The sequence below is a fragment of the Geotrypetes seraphini genome, chromosome 4 (assembly GCF_902459505.1).
Source record: "Geotrypetes seraphini chromosome 4, aGeoSer1.1, whole genome shotgun sequence".
Lineage (NCBI taxonomy): Eukaryota > Metazoa > Chordata > Amphibia > Gymnophiona > Dermophiidae > Geotrypetes > Geotrypetes seraphini.
This window is the reverse complement of record NC_047087.1, coordinates 120,788,689-120,809,057: the sequence shown is the minus strand read 5'-3', so window position 1 is coordinate 120,809,057 and position 20,369 is coordinate 120,788,689. Positions and strand designations below refer to the sequence as shown.

Genomic DNA, 20,369 nt, shown 5'->3' with positions numbered 1-20,369 from the left:
CACATCCTCAATCTTTCGCTCTCCACTGCTACAGTTCCTGATGTCTTTAAACATGCTGTAGTTACACCCCTCCTTAAAAGCCCTCACTAGACCCTACATCTCCCTCCATCTACTGCCCTATCTCCCTCCTTCCACAAACGTTTACCTCGACCCTGAAGAAAAGTTTCTTTGTTGAAACATGCATGTCGGGAGGGGTGAAAGAAGAACTCATCACCACTAAGCTAAGTGATGTTCTTTCAGTGTTAACATTAGAGAGAAAAATTTATAAATTTAAAAGATAATATTGAAAAAAATATATAAAGACTACACTTTAGAAGTTCTACATTTCATTAACAATACTATAATAAAGATTGGACTCATGAAGAATTTAGCAACTGGCAGCAAAATGCCCGGTATGCAGTCCGAAGGTCCATACAATTAAAAAATGAACACTACTTAAGAGATTGAATATATTTGAATATAAGATGTTCTGCAGGTGAAGAAGCTACAAAAGAGATAAAAAAGACCTAAAAGAATACAATTACATTGAACAAACAAGTGACATTTATATTTAGTATTCTCTCTCTATATACATAGATATATACTTATTTTGGAAATTATACCTTAATGTTGTCCTTACACTCTAAAACAGTGGTTCCCAACCCTGTCCTGGAGGACCACCAGGCCAATTGGGTTTTCAGGCTAGCCCTAAAGAATATGCATGGAGCAGATTTGCATGCCTATCACTTCCATTATATGCAAATTTCTCTCATGCATATTCATTAGGGCTAGCCTGAAAACCCGATTGGCCTGGTGGATCTCCAGGACAGGGTTGGGAACCACTGCTCTAGAACCATTTGGATGTTTTATGTTTTAAGATTGACAAATATGTCTTCATTTCTGTTTGTTTTTCCGAGTGTTCTTATTTAGTTTCATTCTTACAGTTCTTGTTTTGCAGTTTTATTTGAAACCATATCCACCTGGGTAGGTTGATATTATATATATATATATATTTTCTATTTATTTTTCTCATTCTGATTTGCATATATTTGTACTTTGGCATGTTTTTCTTTCAGCACCTTGATCACAGTCTTCTATCACGTTGATGGTTACCACAGTATTTTCTGCATGACACCACACATTTTATTCTATATTTTATTTCTCTATGTCACTTAGATTGGTTCAACTTACTTGCGATAGCTCACATTCTCACATATACCTTCTAAATATTAATTTATTATATACAATTGAGTTGTGTTGTTTTGATTTATTAGGACCCTTGATGAAGGTGTGTTAACCGAAACACGGACCGTGTCGGGTCCTTTGGTTTGGTACAAGGTGGTAACATTAACCGCATTCATGATTTTGGTTTAATAAATTTAGCCTGCATCTTTGTATATCTGTCTGCAGTTCTCTTTGTTTTGGCTTGTGCTTTTCTCTCTGCAGATTGTGTTGGATTTCTTCCCCTTTTGTTCGCTGTATAAAATTATTCCATATTAAGTACTTGTGTAATAAAGTGCTGTCAGTAAAACAGTTTGCACTTAAAACAAGTCTAGCCATGGACATCTAAGTTGGACAATTATGTTCCACCTTTCAAGCCTTCTGGAAGAGAAAAGTACGTCCTTTCCCATAAATACTACTAGCAGCAGCCCTCTCAAACAGGACCATAAGTTGGGACAAAGTTATCCGAATGCCCCATAACCCACCACTGAGTATTTGCTGCCAAAAAGATTGAATTGTGGGGCAGCTTCAGAAAGATTCCACTAAAGTATTATCTGCTTGGAAACACTTACTACATGAAGAAGTGGAAATCAACCCTGAATGACAGGATTGTATCTGTATAAAATATGCTCTGTGTAACATCCTATATGTACATTCCGTGGGCATATGGGCCAGGGCCTGATGTTTATCAAGATCTTGTATAGGTACACCCAATTCCTTCCCCAATTTATGGACCAGATATTCAAGAGAAACAGCGGGCATTAAGCTCCAGGTAAGTTTGTGCAACTGTAAAACAGACAGGGGGACCCCAGCCTCTTTTGCCAAGATGTCTCGTAACCTCTGTAAGACCCCAACAGAGAGGCCACTAGTCCGCAAAGCTGCCACATAATGGGCCAACTAAAGGTAGCCATAATAAGCATCTGGAGTCTCCTCTATAGTGTCCGAAGCACTGGGTAGGACAAAAGTGCTCCCCCTCATCTAGAACTCGAGGTAAAGAAGTAAGCCCCTGATCGTCCTAGCCCCGAAAAACCTTCAATGTTAATCCTGGGGGAAACTACAAATTCCCCTGCAAAGGTAGTGGTAGCACATTAGTGGCCCGAGAGTTATAATTTAGCAGCTTCATGAGCTTGCACCAAACTAGATGTAAAGGTCTCAACAACATACTCGTACAGGCTTTAGAGAGTTTGGAAGATTGGGCATGTAACAAATAGGCTAGACTTGTTTTATAAGTGTCCAAGTAGAGGTTTCCAAACTGACTAACCACTGGAGGGATTAATTAATGACCCCCATGCTGTCCCAGTGGTCACTGATCCCCTCCCACCCCCCAAAAATCTGAATGAAATGGTACATATCTTGTCTCTAGAACAGCAGCACCTGAAATGGGAAAGCCTAGTAGAGCATCACACAGGTATCTTAAGTGGCCTTGGGCGGGCTAGTGAGCCATAAAGAGGAGGACTCAGGCCCACAAGCCAATCTAACCACTACATTTATGGTGTAAAGTGTGAGGCCACCAAAACCTACCAAAATCCTACTATACTGCCATATAGGTGCCACCTGCAGCCATAATGGCTATTAGAGTGATAGACAGAGAAACATAGTAGGTTTTGAGGAGTTTTGGAGAGCTTACCATACATTATAAGGGGGTTCTGGTGAAATGTACACCTGGCACCCTTTATGTGAAGTTCACAACAGTGCTCTCTAAGGTGCCCACTGCTCTGTTGGAATGTCTGTGTGATCAGTCCATTGCAATGCTGACCCCGCCCAAGTCCAAGTGGTCTGGATTTGGACATTTTCAACTTGATAATTTTTGTGGTTGAAAGTGATGAATAAAGTTAGGTGTCCTACGGGTGTACATACTGTCAGCTAAGACATCTAAATAGGTGATTTTCAAAAAAAAAAAAAAAAAAGGTTTGGTCTTGAAGGTTTTACAAATGGGTGTTTCTTCGTCCCAGACTTTGGATGTTATGCGGTAAACATCCAAAGTCAGAATTAGACATCCTATCGAAAATACCCCTCCACATCTTTGCTTCCAGTTGGCTGCAAAGTGTCCTAGTGTAAATCCTAGACATACATCACGGGCCATGATTACTGATCCAGTTATTGCCTGAATCAAAGTATAGGTTAGGAGCAATGAGGAGTCAAAGTAGGCTTAAATTTCTTATTGTAACATTTTACATAGTTTGCTGGCCCATAAAAAGAGAGGCAAGCTCATGTTAGGTTCCAAACTTTGCACAGGAGCTTAGTACCAAGGGTTGTAGTAATCCAAAAAAATGTCAGGCCCCTGACAGGTTTTGTTGGATTGCAGCGTCTGGACAAAGTGGCTATTTTGTATTATGAAGAGCCTGCCACTCTGAAGGTGACCTCCATTCATCTGCCTGTAATTCTCAAACCAATAGAGATCCAACCAAAATATTTTGCATGATTTTGTTTGAGACCCTATGGAATATCAATACAGAATTCTGTTCAATTTGGAGGAGGTTGAATGTGAACCCCTGGTGAACTTTATATGGAATGACTCTTGGGTAAGTATGGACTTACACCTGTAAGTGCTATGTGTGCTCTCAGAGTTTATATTTAATTTATGTGCATAATTTGCTTAGCATGTAAATCCAAGAGGTGAACATATGGGTGGAGCATGGGCAGATCTTAAGTGGGGCTCCATGTATGCCTGTTGACATGGCATAAGTGGCCATGCCTAAATGTAGGTGTAGTGATGTCAATTTATCCTCATATTCTATAATGGAATTTGGGCACCTATATGACATTCTAAAATTAGTGCTCAGTGCACTGATTCTAAGCACCTACCTGTGGAGCCCAATTACAGAATTTACACCTTATTATTTTTTTTTTGTTTACATAATTTGTTTCTGTTCAATTAATTGCTGAAAGAGGGAAGAAGAGAGGGTACGCAGAGAGAAGGTAAAGGAACAAAAACAGAAGGAAAAGGAAGCCTGGATTCAGCAGCAGAAACAAATGGGAGTGGAGCTGACAGAAGAGGATTTACAAGAGGAGCCTGAAGAGGAGGAGGAGTTGCCGGCTATCTATATCCCAGAAGAGCCCAGCCCCATTCTGTGTGGTTTTTATTCAACACCAGACAACTTTTGGCTTTCTTTGGTAAATTGTTACATTTTTTTTCTCTCTCTAATTTTAATGGGTTCTTTCCTACTCAAGTCCACTACCCTGTCTCATTATAGGAGCCATTTTTTCAAAATGATTGGGGTGTTCAACTCACCACAAATTACCAAGTCTATATAAAGGAAATTAAAGCATGGTACATTGTGAACACAACTGGCCAGGCTGTCCTTAAATGAAAAGCACAGCAGGTGGTGTCACACAGGGAGGACTTGTGGGTAAAAGAAATGCTAAGGGTAGCACTGCAAGTCCCATCAGTCTCTCTTCCTTTCCAATCCCAATTCATCACCATTCCCAATTCATCACCACATCCTACTTCCAGACCATCTACACCACAACCACCACACTCATGCTATGCTTTCCAGTCCACCCTGGTCTATTTATACAACCCATATTCTTCCCTTCCCAGACAGTCCTCAATAATCCCTCTTCCCTAACAAACCTATGCATACAATACACTTTCTTTTTTCTTAGACCATCTCTACTTTTTCTCAGTCCCTCCCTACCTTAATGCCTTCTTCCTCTTCTCATCTTATTCTGTTTTCCCCTCACTTCAATGCAGTTTGACTTTTGTTTTGGGGTAGGATGCTTAATATCACCCCTCTGTAATTACTTCAAGCCCCCATTCTATACTTCTCTGTTCTCTACTTCCTCATGACTTGACCTACCTTGCCCCCTACAAATTCCTTCTCCAAATGGGTTCCCTCTCACTCTATCTTGATCAGTGCCCCTCCCCTGCAGGCTAGGCACACCCAATCCTCATACTTCCTAAGCAGATTGGGACATCTAGGTTTTACTTCCATTGCTTTCAATGGAAGTAAAACCCGGATGTCTCAATGCAACCTCCTTTTTCTGGAGCCATATGTCCCTCTGACTACTCTTCTTCCTTTCTTCCAGATCTTGTCTCCTTTTGCTAGCAAATCCCCCCCTTCAGCCCATGTTCTCTTTCTGAAATCCTCTGATCCTCACCCACCCATTCTTCCCTTTACATAGTAACATAGTAGATGACGGCTTACAGTTCCTTTCTGCTTCTTCTAGTATTTCAGAGCAGCATTGTCTCTCCTAACCAGTGATCCTTTTCTATTCCCTTCACTCCTTCCTTGCCCTCTTATTCCTTCCCCAGTACCTCTCTATCTTTTTTTTTTTTTTTACCTTAACTGCTTACAGTAGGTATTACTTTGGCAACATAGGTCAAATTGTCATACCAATAAAGTTATCTGAAACTGCTTGTTCCTTTTATCAATGTCAGTCTGCTGCACTTGCCTTCCTCATTGGCAGATGCTAGGCTGCAGCAACTTCTTCCTTCTCTATATTCTTCTGGACAGGCTGCAGAGTAAGCGGGAGCAGTAACTAAGATACTGAAGCACTTCCTCTCTGTGTTTTCCTGTAGCTCTGCAATATGGAGTTTTGTTGCCTCAGATCTACAGGCTTACATGTAAAAATAATGGGGGTGCTCAGGCACCTACAGAATTGGCGCTAATGTATCTCATACATTTGTTCTCCAGTATCAAGTGCATAGAATCATATCACTTTTAGGTAAGAGAGGAAGATTATTTGAATTAATAATGATCTACTTCAGTTCTTAAACCTGTCCTGGGGGTCCCCCAGCCAGTTAGGTTATCAAGAATAGCCTTAATGAAAATGCATGAGGCAGATTTACATGCCTTTCACCTCTATTATATGCAAATCTGCCTCATGCATATTCATTAGAGATCTCTTGAAACCCCATATGACTGGTGATCCCCCAGGACAAGCTTAAGAACCACTGATCAACTGAGTGCATACTGTTGAAAGTTGGTCAGCTGGAACTGTGACAATAGTTCTATGCTGGAAAAATAGAGAAATATATAGTTTACGGGTACTTCCCCATCCCAAACTTTTATTCAGTATGACTTCCTTTTTAATACTTAGGTCCTTACTGAATAGTTGGCCCCCTAGTGCCCCAAATAGATTATTCATATTACACTTTAAAATTCATGTTACCCCAGATGATGATGAAAACAAACTAGCAGATCTCCACTCCTCCTATCCTTTACCCTCTTCCATATTTCCCCATTTATTAAAAGCATGAAAGCAGTACTGCAGCAGTACGGCAAGACGGGCTAAATAATTGAGCAAATAAATAACTAAAACAGTAGCAGTAGTCAGCACAGAGCCCTGTGTATTATTGTGCTCTTCCAGACCACAGTATTATGCATAGGTTTCCACACTTACGAGAAGCCAATGCAGGAGGATGGAAACATGGAAATATAGAAACATGATGGCAGATAAAGGCCAAATGGCCCATCCAGTCTGCCCATCTGTAGTAACCATTATCTCTTCCTCTCTAAGAGATCCCACATCCCTATTCCACGCTTTCTTGAATAGAGAAATACATTTGAATTTCAACTGACTTAACCAGTTCCATGACTTAACGAGTTCAACTGACTTAACCAGTTCCATGCTGACTGTCACTACTGGACATAAGTGACACACAATAGAGATATCGAGGGAGGGATAACAGCACTCTTTCTATGACCCTCTATGTATGAGAGTTAGATTACTTGTTAGTTGATTGATCATAATGGAGTGCTCATTATTCTCACTCCCTCCAGAAATGCCAGAGAAGCTATGTAAATGTTTTCTCTAACCTTCTTACAAGCAATTATATTTCATATATGGCAGACACACAAATAGGTTGATATTCAAAAATATAGGAGGAGTTGTCTAAATCTGTTCAATTGGAAATATTTATAGTATGGCTGAGTGCCTAATTGTAGGCACTGTTAAAGTGAGAATGGCTAGGCTCAGATGAAATAATAATAATAATAACTTTATTTTTCTATACCGCCATAGTCGAAAGACTTCTAGGCGGTTCACATTGAAAGAAGGCTGAATTACAAAGAAAGCTGAAAGAAGGCTGAATTACACTATATCAACTGGCTCACCTTCATCCACATGTTTATTCACGCCTTCAAAAAAGTCAAGCAGATTGGTGAGGCAAGATCTCCCTCGGCTGAACCCATGCTGACTCCGTCTCATTAAATCATATTTGTTTACATGTTCCACAATTTTATTTTTTATAATTGTTTCTACCATTTTGCCCGGCACTGAAGTGAGGTTTACTGGTCTGTAATTTCCTGGATCTCTTCGGAGCCCTTTTTAAAAATTGGTGTAACATTGGCCACCCTCCAATCTTCAGATACTACAGATGATTTTAGTGACAGGTTACTGATCACTTAAAGCAGGTCAGCAATTTCATGTTTTTTAGTACCCTGGGATGTATACCATCTGGTCCAGACGATTTATCGCTTTTTAACTTGTTGATTTGGCTTAGTACATCTTCCAGATTCACTGAGATTTCTTTCAGTTCCTCCGCATCATCATCCTTGAAAATCCATTTCCGGTTCAGGTAGATCTTTTACATCTTCTTCCGTAAAGACTGAAGAAAAGAATTCATTCAGTCTTTCCATTATGGCCTTATCCTCCCTGAGCACTCCTTTTGCTCCTTGATCATCCAACGGTCCCACAGATTCCCTCACAGGTTTTCTGCTTCTGATGTACCTTAAAAAATTATGAATGCAAGAGGAGAAATACAGAATGCAAGAGGAGAAATGTTACATAAAAATTGGGGTTATATGATTAATGTTACATGAGGCATTGGAGTTACATGAGAAATTACATCAGGTTTGTGAAGGGAAATATCATGAGAGAAGGTCATTTGTTTAGGCGATGAATTTGTCAAATAGAATGGTTTTAATTGATTTTCGGTATGCACCATAGGTCTGACTGGCTCTTTTTAGGTAGTTTCCCAGCCAGGATTGCTGTCTGCTTGCTTGGAACATGAAGATTCTGTTCAGGAAGGATTTGTATTTGCAGCCTATGATCTTTGGGTATGTAAAGATGTTTCTGTTTCTGGTTGTTCGTGTGGGGTTGTGTAGCGTGAAGTGTGGTAGCAGGTAGGAAGGTGCTAGTCCCCAGACTTGTTTGAAACAGATACATGCAAATTTGAATAGTATTCGCGCCTCCATTGGCAACCAGTGCAATTTTTTGTAGTAGGGCTAATATGGTCTTTTTCTCAGTCCGAAGATTAAGCGAACTGCAATATTTTGCACTATTCTTAATTTTTGTACTGTTTTTTGGGGGATACCCAGGTAGACGATGTTGCAGTAGTCCAGGGTAGATAGGATCATTGACTGCACCAGTAATCTAAAGGATGTTGTGTTGAAGTATTTTTTAATAGTCCTTAGTTTCCACAGAATGTAAAAGCATTTCTTCATCAGTAAGTTTGTGTGGTCAGCCATGGTTAAGTGTGTATCTAGTGTGATACCCAGTATTTTTATGGTTTTGGAGATAGGGTACTCGTGGTCGTTTATTTTTAATGATGTTCTGGTTATTTTGTCATTGGAGCTTGCCAAAAAGATTTTTGTCTTTTCAGTGTTTAGTTTCAGTTTGAAGCTAGAGTTGATATTCATCACTAGATGCCTAATATAGGCAGCTAAATCTAAGCATTGTCAGAGAAGCTCTCAATCTGGCTGTTCCTATTTGTCCTCCCTCCTTGAAGGTTGCATAAATCAAGGGGAGGCATCCTTACAGTCTTGTCACGAAAATTAAAAATTTTTTTTTCCATGGGTGGGAGGAGACTGTCACAAAATTTCTATTTACCTCTTGAAATTATATATTTAAAGGCATGCTCATACTTCCCAGTTGCATAAACATTTTTGTTGGGTTAGTCACTTGCATTTCTCCAACCATCTCCTAGCCCTTCTCTCATTAAACTTTGAAGCCAAGCCAGTAGGAGGATACTAATTGGTCTTCTCCCAGCTCCAATCATGATGTTCCCAATGGTCATTTTCTTGGATTGACATCAAAAGTTAGTAGAGGCTTCAGTTGGGTGTAAAGAAAAGGGACAGGAGAGTAAGGTTGCCAATCTTTTGAAAGAGAAAAATTCATCACTTGCCCCTCCCTTTGAACTTCCCATGACCTGACATCCTATTCCGGCCCCAAAGAACTTGTTCAATAGGCAGGTGAATAAACCATGCATTGTTGAATGGGCATACTTTTATCTGCAGTAATAAAAGCCTTGATTTCTGTTGCTAAAATGTCATTTTACCCATTATTATTATCCTTGTAAACATTAATCTACAGATAAAAATTGTTATTCTAGGACAAACAAACAGCATATTCTCACATGTGGGTGATGTCAACCACAGAGCCCAGTATGTACAGTGCTAAAGTGTACTGTCAATTTAAAAGACTGAAAAGTCTTGAGACTGCCTATACTGCACTTGCATCGGTGCCTTCCCACCTGACATGGGCTCATAGGACCATCAGTTTTCTGTGGAGCTGATAAGCTGTGTGTTTGGAACCTCTCCAAATGTGCAAAACTTTGTGATTTTTCAGTGTCTTACCATCCATTTTTTTTTGTTGTCTTATTAAGTTAAGCAGTGTAGCTGAGCTAGGTCAAGGCTGGGGAATAACTGATATTTTATATTATCCCAGGACTAGCAGGCAGCATATTCTCACATGTGGGTGATGTTATCCATGGAGCCCAGATACAGGGAGTTGTACAAGTGCACTGGCACTTTACTTAAGCATTTATATACCACTTATGGCCTAAATGGTTTACATTCAGGTACTCAAAGTACTTTCCCTATCTGTCCTGATGGGCTCACAATCTATCTAATGTACTTTAAGAACTTTAGAAAGTTTGCAACTGACCGCACCACGCATATGCGAGTGCCTTCCGCCTGACGTAAGCATGTGGCTCCTCAGTTCTTAGTTTTTCATGGAGCTAAGAAGTTGTGCTCTTAAAGTTCTTCGTTTTAGCCTTTGCCTTCCCCTCGCATGTTTGATTTTTTCATAACAATTCTTTTTCTACTTTGGTCTGTTTATCTTTAAAACTAAAAAAAAAAAAATAAAATAAAAATATATATATATATATATATAGTATATATATTCTTTCCAGTTTTCGCCTTCGGGTGTTTTTCAATGCCGGGGCCTTCTTTCTCGCCTCAGCCTTCGACTTTTGATTTGGCTGAGGCGGTTTTCCTTCCATGTCCCACCCGTTAACCAGCTTTAAAAAAGTGAGGCAGGTGCCAGCACACAATTTCTCTCACCGACCCACATAGCTGGTGTATACAGTGCCTTGGCCCCAAGCATCGCATTGAAACCTGCACGCGTTGTTCAACTCTTAAGAAACGCTCCATTAAAAGCCGCATTCTACAGCAACAGCAGCTCTTCAGTACCATGGAGGGAGCTCAGGCACCACATGCATAGACATCCAAGCCCTCGATGTCGAAGACACTGCCATTTTCTGAGGGAACTGCATTGATACCGGTATTGCAGGCTATAGCTCCATCTGGTAAGCCAGCTAAAAAGTCACCACCTTATCAGACAGGGTCACAGGTCACTAAGGCATAGAGTCTAATCATGCTGGCCAAACAAAGACCCTTAATGCGACTCGCTTCAACCTCAAGGAGTGCATCATCCATGTCATCCTCTCCAGAGCAAGTCGTGACACTGTTGGTACCGGTGTCGAATCCACAGGTATCGGTGCTTGCTTTCAAAGAGAAGCTCGATGCTCTCTTTCGTGCGGACTATGGGGATATGTTTAAACTCATTACCCCGATGTCGACTCCTCCGGTACCGACCCAGCCTGAGCGCCATGCCACCCGAGATTCCGGTACTGCCACTGCTCTATTGATGCATCATCATGGCTCTCGACACCGATCATCATCTAGCCATGCATCGAGGCATCGTACCTCTAGACACTGCTCCAGTTCATTGAAGCATCATTCTTCTTCTTCTCCTTAATGCTTTCAGTCTGGAAAGTCTCGCAAGTGCTCTTGCAAATCAAAACATCTCTCTCCTAAGCATGCAGAAAAATGTAAACATACTGCATTGCCTTCTTCATCGGATTGGTACCAGACTAAGTGGCAGCATTGATCTACCTCACTATATTTGTGGATTCGAATCTTCACCTAGATTCCAACTACGATGCTTCTCATTCTACCACAGAAGCCTATGACTCTCCTGAGACACATTCTCCTCGCAAGACTCCTCATAGAGAGCCATCTCTTTCAGAGCCTATTTTTTTTGCTCGCTTTATTAGGCAAATGGGTAAAGATATGTCTATTAAGCTGGAAGCAGATTCCAAATATTCTGCTGAATTTATGGAGATCATGGACTATAAACACCCTCCTAAGGAGCTTATTAAACTTCCTTTACATGGAATACTGAAGGAAACTTCGTAAAAATTGGGAGTCTCCTCTTTCAGTTTCTGCTGCTCCTAGAAAGCTGGACTCTCTTTACAGGATTATTCCCAGTCCTGGATTTGATAAACCATAGCTGTCTCTTCAATCTTTGGTGGTGGAGTCCACACTAAAAAAGTCTGTCCCTTCTAAAATTTACATCTCAGCTACACCAGGGTGAGAGGTACTATGGACAGATTTGGTAGACGTCTGTACGACGTCTGGGAAGTTGGCAAATTGGGTCATCAATTATAACTTCTACTTCACATATTATCTGAAGCACCTGGTTAAACAACTGCCTAAATTTCACAAATATATTCCATCGCATCTGAAGATGGAATTCCAGCACATATCTAGCACCCTTACTCAGTCAATGCAACATATGGTGTAGTCTGCATATGATGCTTTTGACTTATCCTCCATGGTTTCTGCTATGTCTGTGGCCATGAGGAAATTGGCATGACTCAGAATTGCAGATATGGATGTTAACCTCCAAGATCGGTTGGCCAATATACCCTGTCATGGAGATGAACTCTTTGGAGACTCAATTGAGAATGCAACTGAAAAGCTCTCTGCACATGAAAAGTCTTGGGATTCCTTATTTATGCCTAAACCCAAGCTATCCACTCCCAGACCTTACAAGCCCTCTTCTTCATATCAGAGGTGTTTCCCAGCAAAGAAATCTGCTTTTTTCAGACCACAGCAGAAGAAACAAAGATGTCTGCTCCTTCTAAATCCACTCAGTCCTTTGGACCAGTTACTCGAGAGCATAATTTCAGTCCCTTTACATTTGCCTCTTCCTCTCTCTCTCTCAATTGGAGGTCATCTTTAACATTATTATCATTGTTGGCAGTTAATCACCTCTGTTCTCTGGGTTCTCAATAACATTTGAGAAGGTTACTCTCTTCATTTTTTTACAATCCCTGCAGATTATCCTCCAAGAGAGTCTACTTCCAACCATCTTCAGTCCTCTCCTCTTCTTCAGGAAATCGACTCCCTGCTCCTTCTCAATGCCATCTAGAAGGATCCTCTGGATCAGCAGACTAAGGATTTTTATTCACATTATTTCCTTGTCCCGAAGAAGACAGGAGGTATTTGACTGAAAATAAGCTTATTATCTTGCAAAACAGGGTGAACTTGTAACACTGGCCAGTGTTTTAATATTATTTGTTTTATCGAATTACTCATTGAATTGTATGGTAAAACACAGGCTATTTGAGATTCTTGGTCATGTGTTCCGGGAAGGAGGAGTCAGGGTCGATAACAACTCCTGGCTCGTTTCCAAGCCTTTTTAACAATTTTTTTCGGGTACCCCCTATCACGAAATTTATGGTACATGATGTTAGCTTGTTTAGTAAAATCCTCCTCCTGCGAACAAATCCGTCTTATTCTTAGGAATTAAGAACATAAGAACTGCCATCTCCGGATCAGACCCATGGTCCATCGAGTCCGGCGATCTGCACACGCGGAGGCCCAGTCAGGTATACACCTGATGTAGTTTTAGTCACCCATATCCCTCTATGCCTCTCGTAGGAAGATGTGCATCTAATTTGCCTTTGAATCCTAGCACAGTGGATTCCTTAATAACCTCCTTTGGGAGAGCATTCCAGGCGTCTACCACTCGCTGCGTGAAGCAGAACTTCCTTACATTTGTCCTGGACTTGTCCCCCCTTAGCTTCAAACCATGTCCTCTTGTCCGTGTCACGTTGGACAATGTAAATAATTTATTTTCCTGCTCTATTTTATCAATGCCTTTCAGTATTTTGGACGTCTCAATCATGTCCCCTCGCAGCCTCCTCTTCTCTTTTTTTTTTTTTAATTTTTTATTTATAATTATTCAATCTTATTTTACAAGAATTAATTCTTGTTACATAAAATACAGGGAAGAAAAGAAAATTTCAGCACAATAATACTTTTACAACAATCATCATAATGATAAACCCCTTCTTAGACCACAATAACAGGGGGTGACCATAACATAAATTAGAGAGAAATTTAGAGGAATACTGCAAAGAAGAAAGGCATAATGTATCATGTGCCCATTACTATTATTATCCCTTAATCCTTGATGATCTGCTTAACATCTAGAAATTCCTTCAGATGGTTAGGAGAGAAAAAAACATATTTAACACCTAAGTACCTAACCATGCATTTGCAGGGATATACCAATAAAAATGTTGCTCCAATATTTATAGTCTGTTGTCGCATTGAAAGAAATTCTTTCCTCTGTTCTTGTGTAGTCTTAGCTACGTCAGGATATATCCATATTTTCTGTCCCCCAAATAATTTTTGGGAATTTTTGAAAAACAATTTCATAATCATATTCACATCCTGTTCAAAAACAAATGATACTAGTAGCGTTGCTCTGTCCATTTCAGATGTTATCGTTTGCTCCAGTAAAGCCGTCACATTTGCAAAATCTATCACATTTGTCTCTCCTTCTCTTACTTTCCCAATCTCGATTCCATTTACCTTTCCATTTCCATTAGGCATCTTTTTATTTGGTAAATAATAAATTTTATTAATTGGAGGAATACAGTTTGAAGAAATTTCCAAATTCTCAATGAAGTATCTTTTCAGCAAGTCAATAGGTAACACGCCTGAAGTTTGAGGAAAATTTAGAAAGCGGAGGTTCAAACGCCTATTAAAATTTTCAAATTGTTCTAATTTCTTGTGAATAATAGAGCTATCTTTAATTGAAGCCAATTTAAATTGTTGCAAATGTTGTATATCCACCTGCATTTGCTTGGCTTGGCCTGTATACTCTAACTTCATAGATTCAACTGACCCAGTCAATGATTCCAGTTTTTCATTTAGTTTTGTTACCTCTTCACTTGATTTTTCAATTTTTCCTTCCATCCTCTGCAGCAATTGCCAGATGCTATTCATGGAGACCTCCGTCTGGGAGAGGGAAAGATCCCCTCTCTCTGCTGTTGTTTCCATCTGCCGTTCCGCCGACAACGCTGTGCCCTCGCCGGGAGACCCCACGCTTTCACTTCCGGAAGCGTGTGTCTCTCGCCACAGCGTTTCAGCTGTTGCCGGACACGGAGGCATCATGGGAGCCGAAGGAGACAACGATGTCTCAGTGCCTGAAAGGGCCAATGACTCCCTCCCATCACCGCCCAACGCCGAGCTCTCCACTCCAGCCTGTGTGAGCGCCGGAGAAGGCGCGAAGAAACGGTCCATCGTCTGCTGAATCGGGGTGGACGTTAGGGCCGACGAGGCAGAAACCCTAAGCACCCCTTTCCTCTTAGAAGGCATCGATATAAGGTATTAATGAAAATGCAGGCTAGGAGCTTGTTAACAGCGTCTCTCGCAGCTCCTCTACATTGCCGCCATCTTGGTCACCGCATATGTGCAGCCTCTTCTTCTCAAGGGAGAACAGTCCCAGTTTCTTGAGTCGTTCCTCATATTCCAAGTTCTCCATACCTCTTATTAGCTTCGTTGCTCGTCTCTGCACCCTCTCCAGCAGTTTTATATCCTTCTTTAGGTTGGGAGACCAATGTTGGACACAGTATTCCAAATGTGGTCTGACCATTGCTCTATAAAGCGGCATTATGACTTTCTTCAATCTACTCGTGATTCCTTTCTTTATCATGCCTAACATTCTGTTTGCTTTCTTTGCCGCTGCCACGCATTGTGCCGATGGCTTCAGGGTCCTATCTATCAGTACACCCAGGTCCTTTTCTTGTTCGCTCTTACCCAGAGTTGCGCCTGACATTCTATACTCGTGTTCCTTATTCTTACTACCTAAATGCATTACTTTGCATTTCTCCACGTTGAACTTCATCTGCCATTGCTCTGCCCATTTTTCTAACTGATACAAGTCGCTCTGGAGTTCCTCGCTATCCTCCTGCGATCTGATTGCCCGGCATAGCTTTGTGTCGTCTGCAAACTTAATGATCTCACTGGATATTCCGTCTTCCAGGTCATTGATATAAATATTAAATAGGATCGGCCCAAGTACCGAGCCCTGGGGCACACCACTAGTCACTTTCTCCCAGTCTGAGAACTTCCCATTTATGCCCACTCTCTGCTTTCTGTTTTCCAACCATTTGCCTATCCACCTTTGTATATCTCCCTCTATTCCATGGCTTTGTAGTTTCATGAGAAGTCTTTCATGTGGAACTTTGTCGAATGCTTTCTGGAAGTCCAAATATATTATGTCCACTGGCATTCCACTATCAATTTGCTTGTTCACGGTCTCAAAAAATTGAAGTAAATTCGTTAAACATGATTTCCCTTTCCTGAACCCATGTTGACTGGGTTTCAGCAAGTCGTGTGTATCTAAGTGCCGGACTATGCTATCCTTGATCAGTGCTTCAACCATCTTTCCAGGGACAGACTTAAGGCTCACAGGTCTGTAGTTTCCCGGTTCTCCTCTCGATCCTTTTTTGAAAATTGGCGTGACGTTCGCTATCTTCCAGTCATCTGGTATCTGTCCAGTTCTGATTGTCAGATTGGCAAGTTTTTGCAATAACTCTCCGATTTCAACCTTCAATTCCTTTAAGACTCTCGGGTGAATTCCATCCGGTCCAGGGGATTTGTCACTTTTAAGTTTGTCGATCTGGTAGTATATCTGGTCCAACTCCACTTCAACTGTGGTGAGGCTGTCTTCTATTACTCCACTAAACACTTTCACTGCTTCTGGTATTTTTGCGGTATCCTCCTCCGTAAAGACGAACGCAAAGAAGGAATTTAGTTTGTCTGCAATTTGTTTATCTTCCTTGATGTACCCTTTTCTTCCCTGGTCGTCCAGGGGTCCCACCGCTTCTTTTGCGGGTTTTTTCCCTTTCACGTATCTAAAGAAGGGCTTGAAGTTTTTGGCCTCTTGCGCTATTTTTTTTCATAGTCGTTTTTGGCATCCCTCACCGCCTTGTGACATTTCTTCTGATCATCTTTATGTTTTTTCCATACTTCGGTCGTTTTCATGTGTTTCCATTTTTTGAAAGAGTCCTTCTTTTCTTTTATGGCTTCCCTCACCTGTCTGGTAAAGCCATGCCGGTTCTCCCTTACCTTTTGTTCTCCCTTCTTTGGAGATCCTCAGAATGTAGAGATTTTGTGCTTCTGTGATAGTATTTTTCAGTAGGGACCATGCCTGGTCTACCGTTTCAAGTTTGTCCACCTTTTTCTTGAGTCATTGTTTCACCATGGCTCTCATGCGATCGTATTTGCCCTTTTTAAAGTTTAAGGTTTTGGTTAAGGTTTTGGCACGTTTTCTATTCCCGATGTCAAGCTTAAAGTTGATCACATTGTGATCGCTCATCCCCAGTGGTACCGTAACTTCTACTTCTTTTGTCGGTCCCGTGAGACCATTTAGTACCAAGTCCAGGGTGGCGTTGCCTCTTGTCGGCTCTTTTACCATTTGTTCCAGGAAGCAATCCCCTAGCGCCTCCAGGAACTTGGCCTCCTTGCCGCAGTTGGAGGTTCCTAGTTTCCAGTCTATCCTTGGGAAATTGAAGTCTCCCAATATTATTACATTACCCGTCTTGCATTCTTGTTTGATTTCCTCTATCATTTCTGAGTCAGTTTCCTCTGCCTGTCCTGGGGGACGATAGTAAAGGCCAATTTTCGTGTCTGCGCTGTTTAGGCCAGGAATCTTGATCCAGATGGACTCTAGCTTCTCTTTCATTTCCGTCGTAGCCACTTCAACAGATTCTACTCCTTCCTGAACATATAGGGCAATACCTCCACCTTTCTGCCCTACTCGATCTCTTCTATATAGTTTGTATCCCTGTAGTACTGTGTTCCATTTGTTTTCTTCATTCCACCATGTTTCTGTTATGCCAATTATTTCCAACTTATCATGTCTTGCTATTGTCTCTAGTTCCCCATTTTGTTTCCTAGACTTCTAGCATTCGTATACATATATTTGAGTTCTCTTCGTGTTACCTTTTTGGACTTTCTACTCTTTGCTGTCCCTACTGTTTCTTTCACGGTATCCTTAACCGCTCCAGTGTTGTCTCCCTTGTTTGCTGTGCGGTCATCCCCTCCTGTGTCTGAGTTGTCCCTTCCTGCCTTGTCTTCCTTATTTGCTGTGAGGTCGTCCCCTCCTGTGTATGAGTAGTAGCCCATGGTTCCTTCATCGGGGCATCCTGTCGTCCGTGCCATCGACTGGTGGTCGACTGTCGGCTTTCCCCTATTTATTAGTTTAAAGCCTTCTCAATGGCCTTCTTCATGTTGCCTGCCAATACTCTTGCTCCTTCCTTGTTGAGGTGTAGTCCATCCTTTCTGTAGTACTTGCTTTTTCCCCAGGAAGCCGTCCAGTTGCGCACGAAGTCAAAGCCTTCTTCACACCATCGTCTCATCCAGGTGTTAATAGCTTGCAATTCCCCTTGTCTCTTTCCATCCGCTCTTGGTACTGGGAGGATCTCGGAGAAGGCCACCTTCTCCTCCCTGATCTTCAGCTGTCTTCCAAGTGAGCGGAGCTGGCCCTTCATCTCTTCCCTGTCATATTTCTGTCCGCTCACATCATTTGTTCCCACTAGATGAGCCCAGCAGTATCCTCTCCCCCTGTGCTGTCTATGATCCTGGAGATCCTGCTGGCCACATCCTTCACTCTTGCTCCAGGCAGACAGGTGAAGATTCTGTCCTCTCTTCCTCCTGCGGTGTGGCTGTCCACGTGACATATAATGGAGTCACCTACGATGATCCCCATCTTCTTTATTCGGGGGTTTCATGGGGGTCGTAAGTCCACGTCTATGGTATAGGGCCAGTCTTCTTCCTCCAGTGCTACTCTTGAAATTGTTTTCGGCTCTTCAAATGGGGGGACGTCTTCCTATGTTCTCTCTCTTCCTCCTGATGTGCGGATGTCTCCTACCTCATCTTCAGTTTTTTCTGTGTTTGCATGGGTGTCTTCTCTCCTCTCTTCCAGGCCTTCTTTCTGGGTATCCTGGGTACAGCTTTCCAGCCCTGGGATCTCTACGTGTTGCTGGTGGGCTTCCTCGATGAATCTTTCTAGTTCCACGATCCCTTCGCTGGTATCGGGCTCCCCTAGCAACTTCTCCTGCATGCAGTTTTCCTCCTTCCTGGCAAGGAGTTCTTCGAGTTCCATCACAGTTCCCTCCAGCAGCCGAACTTGCAGTTTCAGGCTGTCCAGCTCCTCGCATCGGCTGCAAAGTATGCCCTAGTCCCCGAGGGGAGGTAGTCATACATACTGCAGCTGGTACAGAAGACTGGAAAGCTCATCTTCTGGCTTCCGTGGGCGCTCATGTCTTGTTCTCCTTCTCAATTGTGTGTGTCCCGCCCTCTTGATAGCAGTCCTCCTGTTGATCGTTGATCTTGGTTGTGCTGGTGCTGTTGAGCTGTCTAAGAGTGCTAGTCTCGGTGTGTGCTGTGTGTCTAGGTAATAGTAAACAAAGAACAATAACTGGAATGTAACTTATGTATTGGGGCTCCCTGTTAGTCGGCCCAGCTTCCTGGCTCCTTCTGCAGGCTCCTTTGCAAAGGCGCTCTTGCTAAGGCGAGCGTCTTTACCGTTGGCTCTCCTCCTGTTAAGGGGGAGTCCGGCGCTCTGGTGGTGACGCTGGCGGTGACGCATTGGGGGTGGGCGGAGCTCCCTCACGCTCCCCCACGCTACCGCTCGCTGCCAGCCGCTGTCTCCTGCTTCTTCTTCTCTCCGGCTTCTCCTCTCTCCCTCCCGCCGCTGTCTTCGCCGGGCCTGCTCCCTCCCGCACCGGCCGAAGATGAAATGTGTAGTGCCGCGCTCTCCTCCTGTTAAGGGGGAGTCCGTCGCTCTGGTGGTGACGCTGGCGGTGACGCGTTGGGGGTGGGCGGAGCTCCCTCACGCTCCCCCACGCTACCGCTCGCTGCCTGCCACTGTCTCCTGCTTCTTCTTCTCTCCGGCTTCTCCTCTCTCCCTCCTGCCGCTGTCTTCGCCGGGCCTGCTTCCTCCCGCACCGGCCGAAGATGAAATGTGTAGCGCCGCGCTCTCCTCCTATTCCTTAACACTCTTGGATGAAAGCTTTGGTATTGGAGTAAATAAGCTTATTTTCAAGATCACGAAATTCAGCAAGCAGATTTAAATTTACTTGTTGGTCTAAAATATCACTCGACATGGATTCCTCCAGGAGCGCCCGACGCGTCAGTAACAGCGTTTGAGAAATTAGTCATGAAAGACATACAGACTTTAGAGACTAAGGCCCTGATTCTCCAAAAGTGCGTCCCGATTTTAGGCAGCTGTAGGCGTCCTACAGCTGTCTAATCAGCCAATCGGGATGCACGTTTTTTAAAAAAAATGCTCCCCAGGCAGGCCGCCTATATTGAAGGCGAGGCCTGCAAGACACCTAGGCCCTGATTTTGTATAGGGCGCCCGGGAGAGGCGTCCTATTCAGAATCGGCCTACACTAAAACCCCGATTATGTAACCGGCGTCCATGTTACAGACGCTGGTTAGAGAATCGGGTTAGATTAGACACGGCCCGCTACACTTATCGCGGCAAGGGATCTCTCTGCCGCTATAAGTATAGCGGGCCATAGCCTGTCCGATCGGATGCCCCCCCCTCCGACATTACCAATCTCCCTCCCACCCCGACACTACCAATCGCTGGCAGGAGGGTGTCCAATCCCTCCTGCCCGAAGACGCACCCCCCCCCGGCGCTAACAACCTCCAAACTAACCTGTTCTTCAGGCCAGACGGTTCTTGCCCGCCTCATCGAAATGAGGCGGGCTCGCCCCTTCCCGGCCCATCCCGCCGAAGCCTAAGGCCTGATTGGCCCAGGCTCTAGAAGCCTGGACCAATCAGGCCTTAGGCATAGCGGGTCCGCCCATCCCCACTTAATCTAAGGCCTGATTGGCCAATCAGACC

General features: G+C 42.9%; 1 protein-coding gene across 2 annotated transcripts in view; it reads left to right on the top strand.

Moving 5' to 3' along the window:
* Positions 1-20,369, top strand: part of CFAP44 (cilia and flagella associated protein 44) — a 553,092-nt gene that overhangs the window by 249,856 nt on the left and 282,867 nt on the right. The window contains exon 16 of one of the 2 annotated variants that reach the window (XM_033943381.1): positions 4,090-4,314. The exons of the other annotated variant lie outside the window; for it this stretch is intronic. Coding sequence (XP_033799272.1) covers positions 4,090-4,314 — 225 coding nt within the window. The remainder of the gene's footprint in view (positions 1-4,089; positions 4,315-20,369) is intronic. 2 annotated transcript variants of the gene reach the window in all.